We start from the raw sequence: 24,115 nt of genomic DNA on the forward strand, positions 1-24,115 counted from the left end.
CATTTTGCCCGGTGGTAGACATTCTGCATGACGTTGCCTTTTGTAACAGAGCAGATGAAGAATTAGTCTCACTCTCAGAAGGACAGTGTAGCTGTCCCAGTTAATTCAGAATACTGCCTTTAGCTGACTCATTCTGCAAAGGATGCTTAGTATGAATTGAGGATGTACAAGAGCTTTTTGTCTCTTTGTTTTACGCGACTTAAAAATAACTGGCAGTTAGGGTTCTTTCTAGGCTTTAGCTGCCCTCTGATGAATAGGCCACAGAATCTTCCTAGTAACATCTGCATTGTGTCTTTTAACTAAAGTGAGCTCTAAAGTGAATCTCTTAATAATCATCTGCTTTCAGGACAGATGATTTAGACAAACAATACATTAAATCTCTGTGAAAATTCTTGTGTGACTAGTCTGGTGACTGGTTATACTGAGAATTAAACACACTGAAAATAAAGGTGCCAGTTGTTGTTTTAGTACTTCTACCATATCAAATAGTCTTTCAGAAGTCTGTCCTGTGTTATTGGTATTTTCATGTTGTGGCCAGATAGTTGTCTGAATTAACTGAAATAAGGACAGCCAAAGGTTAGGCTGAGATGGAATGGCTCAGGCATGCATTCATCCTGCACGGAGACAGGAGTTTTGGTGGTATTCTGTGAGTGACGACTTGCTGCTTCACAGCAAGTTGCTTTGCAAGTTCCTGTAAGCTGGACCCTTTACCCTTTTAAGATATGGGTGAGTCGGAAGTTAGGGCCTGCCAAATTAATTTCCTGGTAGAATCCAAATTACTGTGCTCTTACTTTCTGGCACTCCAGGAGATGGTGTGGTTTTATTAAGAAATGTTATAAACTCTTTCATGTGCAGAGTTCTCATTTTTAGACTAAACCTGCAGGAAACTGAGTAATAATGTGAAGTGGACACAAGGAAACTGTAATCATGCAAATGAGCACTAAAATGTTTCATAAAGAGGATGGGTTGCAACTTTGATCATGCTCCAGAAGCCTCCATTGTTTGCAGGATGTCAATAAAACTCAGACACCTGAATCTGCAAAGAGGTAATACGGGGTGAGAGGAGCTGGGAAACACCTTGGTGATACATACATGGAGAGAGATTGCTGAAAAGCAGTCTGAGTTGCTGCTTACAGTAACAGTGAGTATTGCACAGTGAGAGGTTTTCATGTAGCTGAATCAACAAGTTGTAAATGAAGTCATGAGCTAGTTAATACATGTGTTCTAGCATGTTTAGCTTAACTTTTGTACTTATTATTGTGTTTACAGTATAGCCCATATGAAGGCAGGCTGAGAAAGTTTGGGCTGTTCAGCCTGAAGAAGAGAAGCTGCGTGAAGACCTCATAGCAGCCTTCCCGTATCTGAAGGGGGCCTAAGAGGGTACTGGAGAGGGACCTTTCGTCAGGGACTGCAGTGATAGGACAAGGGGTAATGGGTTTAAACTTAAAAGAGGGGAAGTTCAGGTTTGATATAAGGAAGAAGTTCTTTCCTGTGAAGGTGGTGAGGCACTTGAACAGGTTACCCAAAGAAGTGGTAAATGCCCCATCCCTGGCAGTGTTTGAGGCCAGGTTGGACAGAGCCTTGGGCGACATGGTCTAGTGTGAGTTGTCCCTGCCCAAGGCAGGGTGTTGGAACTGGATGGTCTTGGTATCCTTTCTAGCCCAAACCATTCTGTGCTTCTGTGATTCACAGTTTATTCAGTGGGGCCTAAATCTGTAACATCTTACACGAAAGGCAGTAGAAGTTCTTTGTGTCCTGGTGCTCTTGAATAGGTACTGTGTGTGGGGGCTGTATATTTGTAAGGTTGGCAGAATGTCTTCTGTTGGGCTCCTTATAGCTTGAAGCATAATGGTACAGTTCTGTTTATTGGTGGCCTGGCATTAGGGCACTATGACTGTATTCAGGAAGGAGTTTATTCTCTCTTGTCTGTATCTTTTTATAATATGCATTAGAATGGTTTCTTTACTGGGGCAGGAATTGGGCTTCACTGAGCCTGCTCTGCTTACACTTGAGCAGAAACGTACTTGGTGAGTCAAAAGGGACAATACACCAAGTCCCAAGAACAAAAATAGCAAGTGCAGCCTAAATCAAGAGAGGGGAGTGCTTATTGTAGGTGCAGAGCTCAAAAAGCTTTGGATGGAAGTGGGCGTTAGTTACTGTTAACCCACGTCTGAAGGCTACCCAAAAGGATGACTGTTTCTCAGACTGTCAAGAGTGTGTGTGGAGGATCTCTCCAGAGGGATGTATGTTCTCAACATCATGTTTTTTCCTGACAGAGGAAGTGCAAATGAAAACAGAATGTAATGATTTAGATGAGAAAGCCACTGTGAAAAATTTCATTTCCCGGTCTTTTTTTTTTTTTTTTTCTTTAAGTAGAATCTTATTTATACCATACCCTAATTACATCATTTGTTTGGGCAAGAACAAAGGGAATAGACTATTACTGCTGGTATGTCTGATTTGAGCTTTTGTCTTCCTTTTAGGCAATGAGATAGTTTGGTAATGAATTATTTGCCTTCTTTTTTGGCAGAAGTGTTGTTGACAAAAATGAGGTTGGAACCACTTTGGGAATAGGGCCTCTGCAGCAAAAATGCAAATGTTGCAGTATGAAGTATGTTGAAATCTCTCTCTTCAAGTCACAAGAGAGAATTGTAAATAAGAGTGAAAGGGAACTACTTCAAATGTCTCTCACTCTCCCTCTCTTCAAAATCCAACAATTAGAGCAAACGACTGCTTCAAAGCGAACATTTAAATTCCAGCCCAAACTCAGGAACAGTGGAACTCATTGCTCAAGCCTCTGCAGTAACCTTGGCTGTCTTGTGCTGCCTCCCTGTGCAGTGTTATAACCATCTGTGCTGTTTGGAAGCCCTCTGTTTTAAAGGCACAGATGTGACAGTAATCTTGTCATTGTGTGATCTGTATTTAGACCTTGTTTTTCACTACTTCAGTGAATTCTTATGTATTTTAGTTCACTTCTGAAATACTCATGTGTAACATGGCTGTGTTGGAGTGCAGTTACTGCCCTCTAAAATGTCTTCCTTTTACAGTAAAAAGTACATCATCATGTGGCCAAGGAGCACAGTTTCATGTGATAGAATAAGGTAAAGAACATGGCAGAGCTTAAATGCAGATACAGTAAACAGGTATTCTTAGACTATTTATAGAGTACTAGAGGAATAAAGGACTGCATAATAAACTCCATTTAATTCTCTGAAGGTGAGTCATGGGCTACAGTGAGAAGGAAAGATTTAGAGATTTGACTCAAGTGCTGGAATGATACATGGTTGTGCCACGTGGGTTGTTCCCAGAGAGAATTGTCCCTAAGTAAGCAATCAAGGGAAGGTGGTGAGTACAGCAGAGATGAGGTGTTAAGAATGTCTGCAGATGGTGTGAGAGCTGCTGGAGCTGGTTTGTGATGCTGTGGTGTGGTGCCAATTAGTTAAATGTCTTCATGGAGGTTCTGCTGAGGAGTTCCTCCTCTTGTCATTTGTGTATTTGGTAGAAGGAAGGTGGTGAACAAAGAGGATGAATATGATAAGACACATGTGTTTGCTAAGAAAACTGATGATGTAGAACATCTGTGTTGTATTACCTAAAGCGTGCTACTCCATATAAAACAGTTACTAGAAGGAAACTTGTACTGTTGTGTTTCAGGCCCCTTCAGAAAGCTCAAAATAAAAATCACAGAGCTGAAGAATAGTTTGGGTTGGAAGAGACCTCTAAAGGTCATCTAGGCCAGCCCCTCTGCAATGAGCAGGGATATCTTCAATTAGATCTGATTGCTCAGAGCCCAGTCCAGCCTGACCTTGATGGTTTCCAGGGATGGGGCATCCACCCCTGTCTGGACAACCTGTGCCAGTTCTTCACCAACCTCACTGTAAAAAATTTCTTCCTTTTGTCTAGTCTGAATCTACCCTCTTAGTTTGAAACCATTATCACTTGCCCTGTTGATACTGGTCCCATTAAAAAGTCTGTCTCCATCTTTCTTAAGCCCCTTTAAGTACTGAAAGGCAGCAATAAGGTCTTCTCAAAGTCTTGTCCAGGCTGAGGAACCCCAAATCTCCCAGGCTTCCCTCATAGGAGAGGCGTTCTATCCCTCTGATCACTTTTGTAAATGATCACATGGATACTGTACAGGAATTAGTGATTGTGACTTGTATGATACTTCATTCTAATCAAAGAAACTATCCGTTGGTTTAGGATACACCTTTTAAAAAGCTCAGATACGCAGCTTGTCACACAGACTTTATGAAAGTACTTGAAAAAATCTTCTTTAATGCTAAACATGTATGTTGTATATTTGTATTTTTAAAAAGGTAGGTAAATAGGATTGCTTTGTCTATATCACTCCTGTGATTTGTCATATCCGAAATGATCTTTGCTTGGCATCCTGTGGGTCTGATGCCTTTTCTAGGAGCATGTTGTGAGTTACCACCTTGAAGACCTGACTGTTGATGGAATTTTAGAGGTGGCTTCTTGAGGATGACAGCCTTGAAATACTTCTGCATAAATACCAACTGACTCTAAAATCTTTTTCAACTATTGGAACATACTGTGTTCTCAAGCTGGTTGTTGCACTACTTATGAGTGCTTCATGTAGAGTTACATTATTTTTTAAGGTTTTTTTTTTAAAGCTTCAAGTATAAATTAACTCCCTTAAAAACACTGTGCTTAGTGTTGCTGAATAGAGGGATGAAAGTCTAAAGGTAATGTGACTAGTATAGCTCTAAGTGTCATGGTAAGTTCTTCTGTAGTGTTTTGTTCTTAGCTGCAGGGAAGCTGTTAGCTGTTGCAGTTGTTTTGTTGTTTGTGGTGGGTTTTTTTCCCCTAAATGGATTTCAGTGCCAGATATGTAAGCTGACCTTCAGAAAACATGTAGAGACCTGCAGAAGGGTGCACTGCGTTGTGAGGGAGAGGTTAGAAATGGTGATTACTCAGGGCACCACGTGCTGGGTTTTTGACCTGCAGTCTGTCTGGGAAAAAAGATGGACATGTACCACTCACTTGTGAAGTGAACTTCAAAGTAGTGCTTTAAGTATCCTAATGAAAGCAGGTATGAAAAAAAACCACGGGAATACTGCTTGTGGGAGAGGCTGCTGAGCACCCAGGCTGTGGTCTTGGAGAGTAAAGCTGTATCTGCATCGAGTCTTTTTCCAGTCTTATTAAATGCTGACAAGAAGTGAAAGAGCTGCCAGTGTAAATGCCTGCAAATCCTGGGCTGTGCCAAGTCCTGTCCTAGATTTATGCAACACTGAAAGCTTGAATGTGCTTTAATATTACTAGTATGGAGAATAGCACTTGTGTCCTCATCTCTAATTACGGGTCTTTAACCCATGAAGATACAGGGAAGAATTAAAAGGTATAATGCTCATCAGCATGGAAAAGTGTTCTGTGTGTCCTTTGCTGCAAGAAAAGGATTTTTACATCAATTGAGTTTGTTGGATAGGCTTTTTTCCCTGCTACACTGAAACTTGCTTGCACTTGGAAGAAGAGGGAGACTTAGGCCTGTTTTCCAGTTGTTACGTAGGTTATATTAATTAAATCTCTTTAAAATACTGTGGATCAAGTCTGCTTCTTGACCTCTAGATGTGGTTTTACAGAAGCTGGCAAAGCTATTTCTATTCAGGAGGAAATAAAAGAAAAGGTGGTGGTCTTTCTGTGTTTTGATGACAGAAAAATGTAGGTACAAGAATTTTAAAACCAAATAAATATAAAGGTGGTTAAAGAAATCTGAATGAGTGTTAAGTCGTATTTTAAGAAATTTGGGGTTAGGTAGCATTTTTTGAAATTTCAACTCTGCTTTTTGTTACAGGTTACATCTTAAGTGTTGTGCTCCTAACCTTACCAAGACAACACCTGGTTCAGCTTTACCTGTACTTTTTGACTGCACTGCTGCTTTATGCTGGGCACCAAATTTCCCGGTAAGAATAAATTGATTAATTTTGATAGTTTGGGGATTAGGAAAATAACTGATATTTTGTTAATATCTGATATAAATGGGGTAGGTCTGTTTTTGTGGAGGCCTTTTTTTCTCTGCCAGACGCATAAATACGTCTTGCTGTTCTTTGTCTTGAAAAAATTTATGGAAATAAATATGCAGTCAGATAGCTCTGGTGTATTTTCATTGACTTAAGTCATTTGTAGCTACTTTTCTGTGGGGTATAATGTCCACTCATCTGGGAAGAGAAAGGATTTACCACAAGATTAAATCTGGCCTCTGATGTACTAATCTGAGTTAGTCAGTGGTTCAACTAACATGCTTTCAACACTGCAGCGTTTTGCAAGTGGACAGGATGTTACTTTTAGTTTCCTGGCCCCTAGGATAAAAGCAAATAGTGATATGGAAGATCATAAAAGTAAAGTAATAGTGGAGTTTATTCTTCAATTCATCTTTGTTTGTGTAATGTATTTTACAATGAAAACAAAGACAGGTGTTGTGGATCTAAAACACAGAGCAAGAGAGTGGAGGACTCCAGGCTGGGCAAGACAAGGCCTTCCTCATTTGTTTGTCTGCAGCTAAATCTGTTGAAAGCCAGTGTAAACTCTTACTGACAGATGCTTAATTGGAACCAACGAGTGCCATCATATTAAGGGCTTTACATGGGAAGTTTTGAAAATACAAACTTGAGCCTGCCGTAGTTTGGTGCCTGCCCATGGGAAACACTTAAAAAGTGGTTTTGATTGAAGCGATAAGTTTGTTGTTTCTTCGTCAAAATTGTTGTTTCAAAGCATTTTCAGGACTTTCTTTCTTAGTATATTGCTCTTCAGGGGAGTGTTAATGAAGGTTTTGTGGCGACTTGGCATGTCACTGTTATGGCTGTCAGAGTTGCAGTTAATGATTTCCTGAATGGATGAAGGTGCAGTAGGGGAATTATGGGCTCTTATTGCCTGGGTAGGAAGGAAAGAGGATTTTTTATCACCCTCAGGAGAGTCCTGAGTTTTTATAGATATAGTTTGGGGGTGTTTCTTATAGGGTTGAAGGCTTACTTATTGAAAAAGCAACCTAAACATTACTTAAGAACTTGTGTTGAAATAAAGCTGGTAACAAATTCCAGTCAGATACAGGGCTTTGGTCCAGAGGATTTACCCTCTAGAGATCTTTATGCTATTCTGGATTTTTAAATTTTTTGAGAGAGAGATGATATGGATTTTGGTTGATCCATTATGGGCTAGCACTGTGTTTGTGTTTTTAATAACTTTTTTCTTTGTGTTTCTGTGTAATGTGAGTTGTGACTTCTGTGCTTTGTGAAGTTTGAGACTTTTACAGGCTTTCTTGAAACATGTTAGATAATTATTGCTTGGACTATTTGGCATATTCTTGCTAAGCTTTTTCTATTTGATATTTCTGGAGCGAGTTAATAAAGACTTCAATTAAATCTTGCATCAACAGGCACCAAAAAATACATTTAATTAAAAGATGTCTTGGATTCAAATAGTACAGCAGTATTCCCTAGCTATTTTGCAAAGCAAATGTAGTTGCTAACACTTCTGAGTGAGCTTACCAATTCCATAGACATAACCTAGACTTGGTTTGCAAGAGGTTCTCAGCATCAGCCTTTGCACAGTGTGGGGAGTGACGGTTGCGTTAGATTTTCAAAAGAATGTTTGAATCCCATTAGTTTTAATGTTGAAAATAGTGAAGTGTAACACACAAAAACAATGCTAATGGAGCTACTCCTTTTATTGCCAAAGCTACCCAATTCCCCCTGATGTTTTCATTTAGCAGACTGATCATAACAAGACATACAGTAGTCACATGTGCAAACTGTTCCTGAATGCGTTTTGTTAATAACTGTGTTTAGAGCTGAAAACTTCCAGTTGGATTCCTTGCAAGCACTACCAATTGGGATGCTATTTAAGACAGATGAAGAGGTCTTATATTGAGGCCAGTTTGGTTAGTGCAAATTATAGAACCAGACCAGAATCAGCTGGCACTTGTGACTCTGCAGTGTCCTGGAAATTCTGAGCTGTTGAAAGACTTCAGCTTTCAGTGCTTTTTTTTCCACCCCAGAAATAGCGTGCGGTTCAGCTGCAAGTCTGGGAATAAGAAGATCTGAATTTTACAGTTAAGCTCTGACTTCAGATTTCCAGGTCTGTGTGACCTTGACAAGTCCCCTGATTTCTTAAGTGTTTGTTTCCTTATCTGCAAGACTGAGAATTAACTCAGTGTGTAAAGACTGGTTAGCTAATGTTTGTGAAGGCTTGGAGAGTTTGAGAAGATGCTACATTTGTATGTAGTGTGTTAACCTGGCAATTTGGAGATAATACACCATCTGTTTATGGAAAAAGAAGAAGTCAACTTTAAAAGCCAAAATCCTGCTGCTCCTGACAAGGAAAATGGATGCTGGTTTTAGCTGATGTGTAGCTGTACAAACGACTTGCTTAAAAGGATCACATTTCCCCACTTCGAGCAATAAAACTTGGGGAAATAAACAATGCAGTTATGCAGAAAAGAAACAATGCAATTAATTATGCTAAAGAAAGGGAAAAAAAAAGAATCTGCATCATGGTGTTATTTCAAGTTTTGTAGTTTTGTTTTGATTGTATTCCAAGTGTCGAGTCTCATACAGCTAAGAATGAGAGGGGGGGAGCAGGAACCTCAATTGTTTCTTACAGATAATCTTAAAATACACTTAATTTTGAGGTTGTCTTAGACATTTAAAACTTATGAGAGTGTGTTTGATGTTGACTGCAGAGATTAATCAGCCAAAGTAAACGTCAGCTATATGAGTCAATTAGGTCAGATAACCATCGTGCTTTATGTCAGTCAATTACAAAGCATATTTTTAACAACATGAGACCTTTCTGCACTTTCAGTAACAAAAAAATGGTTGTGTGTGAAGCACTGTATCTCTTCACCTTTTTAGAGCAATGTTAGTCTGGTTGTGCATGAGTTTATGTTAACAGTCCAGCAGTTTGATTATATGAAGCTGTCAGTGCATTGCCTGCAGAATGAATAGCTGGCAATCTGATCCAAGTTTTATACTTATATCCTAATTTTCTAAAATAGTAATGTTGTTTCAGTCATTTCATTAACTTGTAAATAATGATTTTGGCATTCTTGTTTTCTTACGCTGCTGCAGTAAAGTGAACAATTCTCTAATGTAAAAGCTGCAGCTTAATACAGCTTTAGTTGATCAAAATTGAGTGCAGGCGCTTGCTCTTCTCAGCATCTTGTATGGCACTGCAGCTGTTCGAGGCATCTTCTGATTGGTGTCTGTGCCAGAAGATCATTGTGTTTGTACTGGTAGTAAGAGAATCACTGCTTTGACTTCCTTTATTCAGACACCATCTACAAATACTGTTTAAAAAAAATTAGGAGGCCTTCAAACACTGCTTCTCCAAGTTGGTAAGCCTAAAACTCAATTAGTGAGAGTTACTTAAAGAATTAAGACAAGTACAGACCTCTGTGCAGGTGACTGATTCAGCTAGAGAATGACAAGACATGTAGCTTGAAGGAATTTGGGTAATCTCCAGGCACATTCCCGGTGTTGAAGAAGCAACTGTAAGTGCAGCTTTGTTGATGTGTCTTTGCTAAGTTGTGTAAGGTCATCTTGCTACAGTTGGTAATGCTGGATGATTTTGTAACCTGTTTCTTAACAGATAGAGAAGAAACTTCATGTCTTCACTGCTTTCCTTCTAGCAGTTTACAAACAGCCGCTGTTTTCACCCTAAATTTGAGGATGGAGCATAATACTGCTAATCCAGCCATCTTCAGCATGTTGCAAATGGTGTTATTGTTTTCTCCCTTTGTAACTCTGATTATTGTGTTTGTTGGTATGCTTTCAGTGCTGAACCCAGCACATTCAGGAAGTGCTTTCTGCAGGTTCATGTGAAATAAATAAAAATACTAAAATAATCATAGAATAGTTAGGGTTGGAAAGGACCTTAAGATCATCAAGTTCCAACCCCCCTGCCATGGGCAGGGACACCTCACACTAAACCGTATCACCCAAGGCCTCGTCCAACCTGGTCTTGAAATCAACTTTGTTCCAAAGATTACATCTGTACAGATGGTGGAAGGGAGAAAAAACCCTTGTGCTTAGCTACGCCTCGATAATAAGGGGAAAGTTCTATCTAGAATCAGTTGTTTTAAGTGGCTTTTCAATCCTCATGTGTTTTTAATTATAGGTTACAGTCTAAAGAACCCATTTCAACATACCTCGCATATACTATGACACTTGAAAAGCTACAGTGAGTAGGAAGGCTGTCAGCTATGAAGAACAGGCTTTGAAGTGTTTGTTTTAGTACTTTGAGATTTATGTCTTCAATTCCAGAGATTTTTTGCAAATGAAAATGTGAATACTTTAACTAGAAGGGTATATTTCCACACTTCTGGGGAGAAATGAATGCTGCTAGGAGCCCTGAGTTGAATCTTTTTCTTCACTGAATTCAAAAGAGCAATTCTTGTATTGGTTGTGGTTTCCGGTACTGTTTGCCTCACATTGACTGCATCTGTTCCCAGCCAGTGTGGCTTGCCTCACTAATACAAATAAATAAATAATAAATGAAATACCGTGTCCCTTGAGCAAACAAAGTCTGCTACCTCCATGCAGGATCTGATCAAGTGTGTACACATAAGTGCCTGGACAATATCGGCCAGATTAGAGCACAGGCTTAGTTGTGCTGCTGCTGGCAGAATTGGTCGTGTAGTAGTAAGGGTGGAGCAGCAGCTGTCCTAGGAGTGGAGAAGGAAGGGTCACAGGGCAAGGCAGAAAAAGGGTCTGGAGTATTGGATCATGATGCAAAGGTTCACGAGTATTTCCTGCTGTGTTGTGGCAGGGCGTTAAGGAGCCGCTGGACAATTACTACGGTCCTCTTCCAGGATCTCCTTCTGAAAGTGTAGAATGCTTGATCCTACTGTGAGGTTCATGTTTGAGTTATATTGCTGTTAGATATGTTAGCCTGCTTGAAGGCAGAGCTGATGGGTAATCACCAAGAGCAGAAAAATGCCCAGTGTCTTTAGGTTCTTTGGTTGCCTGAGCTCACACAGCTTCTGAGAGAAATTACAAATACCCTGTCAGATTTTCAGACTACCTTCCTGTGTCTGTCAGTTTGAGGGTATCTGGTTTGTCCCTCAGGTTTCCCAGGATAGAGCTAAACTTTTAAATTATGTTGGGTAAAAGGATTATGTAGCAACTCTGTTCCTGACTCTAGTCTATGACTGTCACCTTTCCTTCATACCTATTTTTTAATTCGTTGCAAAGAGGTTGTTAGGTGCAAAATACAATAAGCATGAAATTGGAAGTCCTGTCTGTCAAGCTCGAGTTAATTTTTTTTTGTTAACGTGGAGCTGGTGGGAAAAGCAGTTATTATTTGGAAGAAAAACACTTAATAAGGGTACTTCAAAATGGAATGGTGCTTAAGAGGCTTTGTCAATAAGCGATTTCAGGCGTGCTCTGAAGAACAGCTTGGATATCCCAAAGGATTTTTGCAGCTATGCTAGTGAGTCTAATTACAGCTAATACTTGTCTCACTTAAGGATCTGACTGAGGCATGACTTACACCAGTGAGGCTGCTGCCAGTAGTGTTAATATTGCTATGTGTAATTTAGTTGACTGTAGCATACACTGAAACTGTGTATGTATAGAATGAATAAATTGCTTCTTGTCTGATCGGATGGATCTTAATAGCATTTGGTTTGGTTTTTTTAGGGATTATGTGAGGAGCGAATTGGAATCAGGATATGAAGGGCCAATGTACTTGGAACCTCTCTCTATGAATCGCTTCATGACTGCTTTAGTAGGTAAGTGCTCTAAATATCTGTGATGCAGGAGAGAGTTCTGCCTAATTCTCTTCATTGAAACTTATGCACATTTTACGTCTTGGTTTCAAATCTCTCATCGCTTTTAGTAGCTGTGTTTGCCATTAATATGCAAGAAGCATGGGAAGCTAGGTGTATCCTGCCTGGCTTTTTCTATGACACTGATTTAGCAATGCTCTTGTACTTGCAGCATTGAAGTATTTTCTAGGTCTGTTTGTCATGCTGTGCCCCTACATTCTTAGACACGCCATCTGATTCAGGATGACTAGATTGTCTGTAATAATCTTTAGGTGCAAAGTACTGTAGACATTTCAATAACTTGTATATATAGGGCTTTTGTCAATGAAAGTGTTGTATAAGTATTCTTCATTTGCCTTATAGGTGAGCACTGTCATTCTCACAAAAAACCTGCTGATACATATTTGTGGGTATCTGCACGCAACTACAGTAAGGAGTAACAAGTCAAAACTACATTTAAATTGTGTTTGATTAATGGCAAAGATGACTTCTCTAACTAAAAATCCTAAATAAATCCCAAAGAACTGGATTTTCTAGACTGTTTACTTACCCTCTGAACTTTCACAGGAAGAGACTAAATTCAGTGTTAGGGTTGCTATACCACACCATATGTTCTACTGAGAGGATATTGGAATACACACATACTCCATTTGTGTTTTAAAATTAAGCCTGAGAAAAGCTTGGAAGAAAAATCTTACTGAGAGGAATTAAGGAAGATCTATGGATTTCATCAGATTATTGACAGATTTAGTCAGCCATGTATGGTTGGCAAAACTCATCTGCTTTCTGTTTACTTGCAGCTGCTACTGGCAGATATAGATGGGTTTACTTCTTTAGTGTGTTAGGTCTACCAGAATATATACATCTCCTGATTGCCTGCATCCTTACTTTCAAATGTAGCATTTGTCTTTGCTTTTAGTATTTTTAATAGAAATAACATTGGTATTTTTCAGTGAAAGGGAAACTTCAGATGTATTTTTTACTCTCATGAATTTCTAAATACATTTTCCCATCTTGTCAAATGACACTAAAGTACAACTAAAGCCTTTCATGTGTTTCTATGACAAAATGTTTGTAATTAGCCCTTTGAATCTCGGGTGAAATGTGGGGTCCGGTGATAAAGCAGAATCCGTCAGAGAGCTTCACAAAGCATGAGGGAGGCCTAGGCAGGAAGGGGTCAGGAGGTGGTGTGTCATTCACAGGCAGAAACTAAACCAAGAGTCAAGCCCATTATGCTTCATCCAGGTTTTAATATGGATTAAGAATAACTGAGAAAAAGATAATACTCTTTGTATGCCATACAGTTTTGGGTTGTACTGGGTGTCGGACTAAAGTGTCCCCATATTGTAAAGGTTTTTTAAAAGTAGGTACTTGGCAATACTAGCAAATGTGTACGTAAGCAGTTGTCTTTGGGGAAGACCTGTGCAAGTGGGCTATGAGACTTGACAATGTTTTGTATAAATATGAAATACTTTCTCAGATTTGTTACATACAAAGGTATTTATCCAGTTCAATCTGCCACGTCTCGGGAGTGTACTGTGCTGAACTGTCATCTTCACAGCAAAATGAATATACAAGTGCTGTGCTCCATCTTTTTCTTCAATGTTGCGCTGCAGCACTGTTGACAAAGGCAGTGAGGCAGGTACCTGGGGAAATAATGGTGCTGCTGATCCAGCTCTTGTTCCTTAAAGTCCTGGTCAGAATTAAGGTGATGATGTACAGTATGCCAACGGCTTCACAGATTTAATCTTTGTTAGTGCTTTTCTTCATTAGTGCTTTTTGAACGGGCTCTCCTAGTCATTTCTTCCCTGCATCTAATTCAGTCTGATGACTGTTGACTAGAGTTACTAACATTGCAAAGTGCTGGATGGAAGAAATAAATATCTTTGAAGACCATCCCTTGGATGAGTGTGCTATTTTGTAAGCAAGTAGGGTGTGAATGGTGTAAAGTTGCATGGTTTTGGATGCTACCATGAAGACTTGCTTTTTCTTAGTGCACAATATGGGATTAGATATTTAATATGTATATAATAATATATCCTGGGGTTTTAGTAGCATTTAAGGATGTAGCCAGGGAATTTGTTAACATCAGCTTTTTAAAATTGGGAATGAAATACAGTTCCATATAGTCAGAGTGGCTGGAATAGTGGCTGTACCACATAGCCTTTCTTCTTGCACATTTTCTATTAGCTTATGAGCTGGGGGGCTTTGGCTACCTGTCAACAATGTTTAATGTATTTGTGGATGTTTTGGGAAGGGAAAAGAATGGGCAGAAACTTAGGCAATAAATTTCTTCCTTATTGCCTCATTCTCTAGTGGAAGACCGTGGTGTCCTGCAGGAGGATTCTGGCTGTTGTGCTCATTACCTGTGTCTGGCAGTTTTCAGTCCATGGTGTTTAAGTTTATGGAGTGCAAACATTCAGCTGGATTTGCTGATCTTAGCAGATAGCTGAAGTGTTAGAATCTTTCTGTGATTTGATATGAGGTACAAGCTAATTTCTACTGACACTGTGATGTTACATTAAAGACTGACAGTGTACAGCCCCACTTGGAGATAAGCTATGATTTACTGCAGAGAGAGATTGTCCTGAACTAAGGTACTGCTACCCCAGTTTAAAATGGGAAGTACCAGTCATTAAAAGCTCCTCTGGAGGCATTTTCAGGCCCTTCCTGAAGGGGCTGAGAATTGACAAGGTGCAGACTTCAGGAAGAACTTTGGGACCTCCAGAGAAAGTGCTCCGTGTATTTCCTTTGATGTTGTACAGCTCTCCTTCCCATGACAGGGAACATTTGATCAGAGTTTGAATTAAAAAAGGTGGGAGGGTCAGAGTTTAGCAGGGATGACCAGCATACTTGGCACATCACTGCTGGAGGAAAGCAGGTTTTGCTGTTGTGTGAGATGAAACTGAACTTGGAGGTCCTGTTTTGTGATTGGAGAGCTGCAGAGTCGTCCCAAAGAGTGCTGAGTTTAACGTGATGTTGTTGCAATACTTTTTCAGAAGATGACATGCTTACCCAAGAACATATTGGATGCTGGGATTTGTATCCCTTTGTGTGTGGACCTGGGTTGCCTTAGTTACCATGAGTTGCAGAAATCCTCACAAGCTGACTGTGCCAGGCTCCTGAATATTACAGCACAGCAGTGTGCTGGTGGTATCTTAAATAGGGTTGTAGCAACGTGTGTGTGGGTAGAGAATAACAAAGCAGAGAGAGAATGCTTCAGAGCTGATGTGCTGAACTTCTGAAAAGATGAGTAGAGTAACTTTCTCTGAGGCTTACAAGCCCCAGCATGCTGATAGTGTCTTGCTGAGAGCAAGGGTGCTTGTTCTGAAATGAAATCTGCTAATTCAGAAGTACATCTAGCAAATTGGTGGTAGGTCTTCAACTTGAAAGAGGACAGTGTGAAGGAGGAAGAATTTTGTGTGCTTAAATAGTAGAGATTAGAGATTGCTTTCAGCTCAGCTGCAGTTATTTTGAAAGCAGAAGTCCTTTTCTAGGTGGGGAAGCTGAGCAGAACGAAAGCAAAACCCTGCTACTGCTATTTCTCCTCTCGCTATTTCCCTCCCCAACCCATCCAGAAGGGCTTACAAGGTCAGTAAGCTTATGTGAACATGTGGAGTTAGCAGTGATGTAGAGATGGTAACGGCCTTGATTTTGTTACTCTCTGTTTTGCTAAGGCTAATTCCCAGTTTTGGGAAAAGCTGTGAGATACAAACACTGGTGGAGGTAGCTCCAAAACAGGATGAGCACTTGGGTTTAGAGCCACATATTGTGGCTTTCAGATGTTAGCTAACACAGGTGGTGAACAAGGTTCTGCTTTTAAGTACTATTCAATAAACTTTTTCCTTACTGCAAAGTGATGAGTGAGAATTGTTCTTTTCTGGGTTTCTTCCCATTCTGTTCCCTCTGAGAGAAAGGGTACAACTTCCAGTGACTCTCATGGGAGCAGTTACACTGGAGTGGTCTGTTCTGGAAATACCAGCCTCCAGATCTCTGGGTGTGTGGGAGATGTGCTGGTGTCCCTGCCAACTGTTAACTAGAATTTAATCATTAATTACCTGTCACTTGCAAGCTTCAGTCTGTGCAACTGCCGCAAGCACTATGAAATTATTGAAGTCTCAGCTGCTGACCTGGCTGTCCTCCTGTTGCTCTTCTTGGCCAGTAATTCCTCTTGACAGGAGAAATATTGTTGCTGTAAAAGCCATTTGGGACCTCTGATTACCTTTTTTTTGCACAGATTGGAATGAAAGAGTAGTATAGCTGTGCTTCAGAAAAGCAACTGCATGTATAGAGATCCCACCACTATTGAAGTCGAACTGGGGTATTAAGGAAGAACAGGGATGAGTTGCAGGGTTCTCCTCTGCATAATGTTATTCCTGGGACCTCATATTAATCTGAGTATGATTCTGCATGTGTTTCGGGTTTACATCTCATGAAAGTGAAAGCCTGCACTTCACGTAGGTTGAAAATGGTGTGGGCCAGCAAAGGATGCGGAGGAGCCTGGTTTCATAACAGATATGGCCTAGTTAGAACTGTCATAATATGCTGGATGTTGATAACTGCATTATGGAAAGATAACGTATTAAAAAATGTTTTTTTTTTTCTGAAGGGGATAATCAGCTTGATTATAAAATACTGTGTCGCGTTTCCAGGTCAGCTGGTGGTATGTACGCTCTGCTCCTGCGTCATGAAAACGAAACAGATCTGGCTTTTCTCTGCTCACATGCTCCCTCTGCTGGCACGACTTTGCCTGGTCCCTTTGGAAACCATCGTCATCATCAACAAATTTGCCATGATTTTCACTGGTTTGGAAGTTCTCTACTTTCTGGCATCAAATCTTCTGGTGCCCTATAATTTGGCAAAATCTGCATACAGAGAGCTTGTCCAGGTAAGACAGTGAACATAACTATTTCAGTTTCCTTGGCCTGAGCCTTTTTTGCAGAAAAGAAAGAGAAAAGTACTTTGGCTGTCTTCTATGTGCAACTGTGTGTGTGTGTTCCTTTTTCTTAGCAAACCAAATATGTTCTTATCTATAGCATCTTCTTTCTTTGATTTATGGTAGCTTATAATTTGTGTGGGTGAGCAGTTAAGACGTTAATTAGAATTATGCTGCTGGCCAGCTGAGCGTGTCCATTTTGCTTGGACTTTGCTTAGTCCTGCCCAAATTCAGGCTAAAAGACAAGGTTGTGGCAGAATGGGATTTTAAAGCCTCATTAAGTGAGCAAAGTAATCCCCATGCGTTAATTGTAGTAGCTGTTCATTTCAAAAGGTGCTTTGTGTATGAAAAGCGTTTATAATTATAGTAGTGTTAAAGTGGGAGTAACACTAAAGCTCATTTTGACTAATAATCACTGACTTACAGTCAGTGATCTGTAACTTGTAGACAGTGATTTGAAAAATCTGTAGTATTTTCTTTAGAACAGCAGCATTGCTGAGACCGCGAACAAAAGAGTTAGCAGAAACAGAGGAGACTGATCTGACATGTATCCATTTTGTTAACACTTTGACATCTAATATATATGTAGTTGAAAAGACACTTTGTTAACAGTACAGAAACATCACACCATGTTTTTCTATAAAAATAAAATGTATGTGAATATGACTTGGGGGTGTTGGTTGATGAGAAAATGAACATGAACCGTCAGTGTGCACTTGCAGCCCAGAAAGCCAACCGTATCCTGGACTGCATCAAAAGGAGTGTTACCAGCAGGTCGAAGGAGGTGATCCTGCCCCTCTACTCTGCTCTTACGAGACCTTACCTGGAGTATTGTGTACAGTTCTGGTGTCCTCAACATAAAAAGGACATGCAACTGTTGGAACAAGTCCAGAGGAGGGCCACAAGGATGATCAGGGGACTGGAACACCTCCCGTATGAAGACAGGCTGAGAAAGTTGGGGCTGTTCAGCCTGGAGAGGAGAAGGCTGCGTGGAGACCTCATAGCAGCCTTCCAGTATCTGAAGGGGGCCTATAGGGATGCTGGGGAGGGACTCTTCATTAGGGACTGTAGTGACAGGACAAGGGGTAATGGGTTAAAACTTAAACAGGGGGAGGTTAGATTGGATATAAAGAAGAAATTCTTTCCTGTTAGGGTGGTGAGGCACTGGAATGGGTTGCCCAGGGAGGTTGTGAATGCTCCATCCCTGGCAGTGTTCAAGGCCAGGTTGGATGAAGCCTTGGGTGACATGGTTTAGTGTGAGGTGTCCCTGCCCATGGCAGGGGGGTTGGAACTAGATGATCTTAAGGTCCTTTCCAACCCTAACTATTCTATGATTCTATGAATATTTCTGTGTATTTTGACATATAAAGCTTGATGCTTGCTTGAACCACTTGCTGGATTCTTTTCAAACCAAGACACTGTTTTCTGACTTCTGCTTTTCAGTCCCTAAGCAATCTGAAAAATTAACTTGTTAAGCTCTTGTAAAGCTCTGCTTTGCTGTCATATCCGTCATCCACAAACAAAAACTTGGCAGCAGTAGGTGTGTAGTGTGCCAAGGTCTCAGCCTGTCATGTTGATCATTACTGTCTGGTTATTTATTTTGTATGTAATTGGTCTTTGGAGCAGGATTATCTTTGTCTGTACAGCACCTACCATGGTCTGATCTCACCCGTAACTGGCTTGTAGATTTGCTGATTAAAAGCTAATTTGGGAGCTAACTGGCAAAGCTTCAGTATCTTTGTTTTCCAGTGAGAATAGGAAAGTCATGCTTCACATACTGTGGCAGCATTTGGGGTAAACCAGTTGCATGTCTTTGTACAGCGTAACACTTGCAACAGGTTGGAACCAGCACTTTCAGTTTTCATGTGCATGAACAATGCAGCATTTAGCTTCCTGAAATCAAATTCAGATTGGTTGTAGGTTTGAGAGTATTGTATCTATTTTTCTTTATAGGACACTTGTGCTTAAAACACTTCAGTGTTTTATGAATGTTTAATTGCAAATACAGTCATGTGCTATTTTGATACCAGTGGCAAAACTGGTGAATATTAGGATGTTAATCACCAGGAGTGTTTTCTGAGACAGCCCTAAAAGGTGGGGCAGGGCTGCTTTGTGTGTGTTTCAGGCTATGCCTAATGGTATAATTTAAAAGCAAGTCTAAACCCCTGGCTGCCTACTTGTAGCAGAAGATGCCAGAAATACTTCATGGTTATGAATATACATTATGAGCATAGCATGACCCTTTTCCGATGTGGTGAAGCACTCTGCCAGGAGCTGCATAGGATAGCTTGTGTTGGTCCCACACCAAGGGAGAGCCCAGGGAGATCTCCTGAGGGCTGGTACACTTCCTTCACATGTCTGTGTGCAAAGCTAAAGGCAGGAGCTTGGCACCATATCCCTGCCAGCAGCATATGCTTGTCCATCGGCCACAGTACATACTGCAGCAGGTCCTATGAACATAATATCCCTCACGCTTGTCATGAAAGACTAGGTAGGCAGCTTTTTCAGCTTTTTGTTTAGCTAAAATTTGCTAGCCATTATAGATTGTATGTCACTATGGGAAGCAGGTGGTGAGGAAATAGTAATTATGAGTGATTTCCTCTTGAGCTTTTGTATTAAGTCCAGCTATATGAAGTTCCAGCTTCTTGGAAATGACTGCACTGTAATTTAGGCTTTGAAGCTCAAATGACTTCTTTTGTATTGCAGAATCTTCTAAAATAACTCTTAAGCATTAATTTCAAACTACTTGGTAGATTAGGAGCAGTCAGAAGTCTCGTACATGTTCTTTTGGAGATACTTAAAATGTCTGAGGCGTTAAGTTTTTCCCTAAAAACAGGTCAGCAAAGCAGGTTTACTGTACTGAAGTGATGTGGCTCCTGTTTCAATACCTGTGAGTGCAGTGACTTGGCAGTACCTACAGAGAGAACAACATTGCTGTGACTTAAGCTGGACGAAAAGATCCAAAAGGGTTGTGTGTTAACTAGAGGCCTGTGTCCTCACCCCTCTGGCTGTGAGTGGGCTTCAGTCAGCAGCTCCCAGCCAGTTCTTGGTAGGAAGATCTGTTCAGCTGCTCTGATAGTTTGCTGCATAGTCAGGTAATTCTCTCTACTTCTAGATAGTGGTAATATCTCGCTGCTAAATCTGGGTTCTCCCTTTGTCAGACTGTAATTTGATATATCTCCTTTTCTTTGGGATGGCTAGTGCCATGTGAATTATCCTTAGCTTCCTTGTGGCTATATTGTTGATTGTGCTTTTGATACCAAATCGTGGGTGCTGTGAACCAGTAACAAACTGCGTTTTTCTGTCTTGCCCAGGTGGTGGAGGTGTATGGTCTCCTGGCTTTGGGAATGTCTCTGTGGAACCAGCTGGTCGTCCCAGTTCTTTTCATGGTGTTTTGGCTTGTCTTGTTTGCTCTTCAGATCTATTCCTATTTCAGTACACGGGACCAGCCTGCCTCAAGAGAGAGGCTCCTCTTTCTCTTCCTGACAAGGTAATTAACTAGTCTGCAAAAGGTTTTCTGTTGTTACTGTCTTCTGAAATGAATGTGGTGTTTTTAGGCACTGAGTATTTAAGTTGGCTTTATTGCATTTGGATGCCAAACGAATACTTGTCTTTATTGCAGCGACCACATGTGTAAACCCTGTTAAGCTTGTCTTTCAGAGGCATGGATCCCATTCAGAAGAGACAACGTTAGTAAAACTGTGGGACAGTTCCTAGAGAAAACAAAATATTCCTTTGATGAGGAAATACGTATAATTAGAGCTTTGGTCCAGAAGTTGTTTTCAGTATAGAGATTGGTTTTAAGGCTGAGATATTTCAGTTGAATTTCAGTCCAAGTGATATTTGTGATTGTGTTGCTTTCTGAGCCTTGTATGTCTCGTTTCATCATTCTGGTGTGGGACACATTCTTGACTTCATCCAAGCAGCCAAAGTACTCCACTCCCAAAGTACTTTTGAGTCCAGTGGTTAATTTGGCAGAGGTGTAAAGATCTTAGATACCAAATTCCTAAAAGCTTTGTAAAAACTGTGAGATAAAGAAGAGGCCTGTGTTCATGCTGTTTCTGAGAGAAAGGCAGCATTTGGGGGATTCTGTCTGGAACCTCTGTGCCTTTGCTGGCTGTTCTTTAATTAGAAATGACAGCATACAAAAGGGAGTGGGAGCGTGGGGCAGAGAGGAACTGGGTGTGTTGCAAAGGATCAGTTACACAAATTAGATAATGTAATACTGGGATGGGAAGTAAAGAGGTAATAGTTGCCGAAACACAAAGGCAACACAGGACATACTCTTTAGAGACCATATGCCATTAATTCTGCTATTTGGGCAGCAAATTGAGTAACTTGCTCATCACTGCAGTCTTCCAGTTGGACTTTACAATTACCTTTTTCTTGCCTCTCTGTGTGTATATCTGTGGTGCAATAGTGTAAGCTGTCAAAATTCACTATCAGTAAGGAGAAATGCCAGAGATTTTGTTGCATGTAGTGTTATAATTGCTTACATTGTCATACTGCATTATGTAAAAGTGCTGACTATGTTACCTGGTTTTTTACTAAACCAGTGGTCTCTGAAGTTTTTCCTCCTGTTCGTCTCTGCTGAAATTTTAGCTTTGTTACAACAGAGTACTGCTGTTAGAGGTGGGGAAAGTGATTCTTTTCCTTATAAATGAGTTTATTCCTACACCAAATTGGTAACTTCATGGCAAAACAGGGAACTTGCTTTGCAGGATTGCATTGACTTGATCTGTGAGTGCCTGAGTACCAGTTGATCTGTGAAGTTCTCCCTGCAAGTGGAAAAATACGGAAAAACGTGGAAAAACGGTGCAGATGTTCTCTGCCCTGTTGCAGTTGAGAGGTTATAAATGCTTATTCATCTTAAAAGCAAAAACCCAATACCACTAATAGCCTCTTAACCCCTAGAAGGGAGCTGAAATATTGTGTGAGGGCAGTTAATAATGTAGCTCTGGCTGTTCAACAAAATGGAAGAAAAGATGCATTCTTCCACGAGAGTGAGTGAATTCTGCATCTTCTCCCTTTTCTTAAAATATTATAGCTGGAATTCAGGTGAGAGCAGTTGGGGTGTGCAGAACAGCTGTGTCCAGCTCTCATAGGAATATCAGAATTGCTGTGCTGGCTCAGACCAAATGCTGTCTAGCCCAGGATCCAGTTTCCAGCAGTGGCTGTAAATGAATACCTGGAAAAACACCCGTTCATAATGTGACAAACAGGACACTTCCTAGTACTCTTCCAGTCCTGCATCCACCTTCAGCTGTCAAGCTGTATTAGCTGGATATGGTTAATATGCATCCAGTAACCCTCTAAAGGACTTCTCTTCCATCAGTTTGTGCTTGCTACCCTTGAACCCATGTACACCTGCATCATTGAAAGATCCCGAGCAAGGAGTTTCACAGCTCAGCTTGGTCTGTATGATAAAAAAATCTGTTTTGATTGTTTGAATCCATATAGTTTCATTCAGTGCTCCTCGATTCATGTATGGGGGTGGGAGAGCAACATATACCAAACAGTTCTGTTCTTTAAAATTGGGAGTAGCATAAGTTTGTTCTTCCCAGACTGGAAAGCTCTTGCTTGCATGTTTGCTGTTTAAAACCTGTTCCCTACCTTTCATTGTCCTTGCTCCTGTCAAGAATCCTTTCTGTGGGTGTGTAACTGCTGTGATTTTTGAGAAGCCTTGAAGAGTTTAGCAATTTGGGACAATTTATGAACATGTGCTTGACACATGAATATAACACTCAGAGCTCCCCAGGCTTCTCTTTGAGCTCGTAATCTCCTCTGGGACCCTTGCTTAGTAGATCATCTGAAAGTAAGTTTAAGGGTGTTAAAATTGACGAAAAAGAATCAGGCAGAAAAGACAGAGTCCTGGTTTCTCGTAATTTATTTTGAAGGAAAACATAAGAGTTCCTCAAGTATCCTGCAGAAATAGCTGCTCTAAATATTGCATTTCTCACTGCCGTTATGCAGCAGGAATATTTGAAAACCTTTTCAGCCCTGCCCAGCTTGGTAACCAGGCAGAATTTGAAGGCTTACCAGAAGCCCTGCAAGTAGCATATGTAAACACATCAACATTTTCTGTTTTGAATGGCTTTCAAAGGAGTTTTCCAGTTAAAATGGTCATTAAAAGAGACAAACTAAATGTCTCTTGGACAAGCTTTGTTTATTTTTGAGGCATGTGTTTCTTGAAAGTCCTTTCGTCTTGTCAGAGCCCTGGACTAGTTCACTCTTCAGTTGGTTAATTAACCTGACATGGTTTTGACCACCGTATTTTCTCTCACAAGGCTATTGTCCTGGTGAGCAAGAGATTATTTTGTTTGTGAATGGGGGTGTCAGTGTATATTACCTTGGATAATATATGTGAGGATTTCCAGATGTATAATCCCTTGTTGACAGGGATTTCTGTTTCTACGTAAGCTGATTCTTTACGTAGTGCTGGGGCATGTGGTGCACTGCACTGCATTCTCCTTGTTCTGACAGCATTGTGTTTCAGAAGCCAGAGTATGCTCTGAGGCTTAGGCTGTTCCAAACATTGCAGTGCCAGAATCAACAGAAGGTGAGGGAGCTGAAGTAATGCAGCTATTCTCAGCATCAGCAGATGTATTCTGGGGTCTCAGTCTGTCTGACTTCACTGCTGTGGCAAAAGAGGAAGAAGCCTCCTGCAGAATACTCTTTGCTGTCTATTTTGCTGCTTCTGGCTCAGCCATATGAAAGACAGGCATTGCCTTCCTGAACCTGGTGTGAATTTTATCAGTTTGATGTTTGTTTGCATTATTGTGGATCTGAGTGGAAAGCGCCTTAATGAATCCATCTGCTTTTAACTCTGCTTCTGGTAGCTGGCAGAAATTTCAGCAGGTAACCTGGGTGCGTTGTGGTTGTCAGATTGACTTTAGGTGATGAAAACCCTGCGCAAGCAGGACAGTGCCACCGTGTGGCACAGCGCTGAAGAGGGACCAGAGAAACCCCATAGCCCAGCCCTGACAGCAGCATTAGCCGAGATGAAATTGTGTCTTGGGAAGAAGTAACAGAATACATCTCATCTTTTTCTTTTTATAGAAGCGTTTCATGGTGGTTTAGAGCTTTTAATATATTCATTAAACCAATCCAATTTTGCTTTCAAAGCAGTTTGCACAGTTAACAGGACAAGGGGAGAGCTCAGCACATTGCTTTTAATTGATAGACCTTTTCTTTTTGTTTCTTTCCCTCTCTCCTCCCAGTATTGCCGAATGCTGTAGCACTCCGTACTCGCTCCTGGGCTTGGTCTTCACAGTTTCTTTTGTTGCTTTGGGAGTTCTGACTCTCTGCAAGTTTTACTTGCAGGGTTATCGAGCATTCATGAATGATCCTGCTATGAACAGGTAAGTGCCTTGTTGTGCCTGAGGTCTAAAAAGAAG

The 24,115-nt window shown here is 40.7% G+C and overlaps 1 protein-coding gene across 4 annotated transcripts in view; it reads left to right on the top strand.

The window, feature by feature from the left end:
- The window catches only part of RNF145 (ring finger protein 145), a 46,100-nt gene that overhangs the window by 14,758 nt on the left and 7,227 nt on the right, over positions 1–24,115 (top strand). For all 4 annotated transcript variants that reach the window (XM_061456789.1, XM_061456791.1, XM_061456788.1 and 1 more), the window contains exons 3-7: positions 5,813–5,921; positions 11,655–11,746; positions 16,435–16,670; positions 20,033–20,208; positions 23,939–24,079. In XM_061456789.1, coding sequence (XP_061312773.1) covers positions 5,813–5,921; positions 11,655–11,746; positions 16,435–16,670; positions 20,033–20,208; positions 23,939–24,079 — 754 coding nt within the window. The remainder of the gene's footprint in view (positions 1–5,812; positions 5,922–11,654; positions 11,747–16,434; positions 16,671–20,032; positions 20,209–23,938; positions 24,080–24,115) is intronic.

This window comes from Pezoporus flaviventris, unplaced genomic scaffold (genome assembly GCF_033815535.1).
Source record: "Pezoporus flaviventris isolate CSIRO_AGI_PZ_B2104156 unplaced genomic scaffold, CSIRO_AGI_Pfla_v1 ptg000023l, whole genome shotgun sequence".
NCBI lineage: Eukaryota > Metazoa > Chordata > Aves > Psittaciformes > Psittacidae > Pezoporus > Pezoporus flaviventris.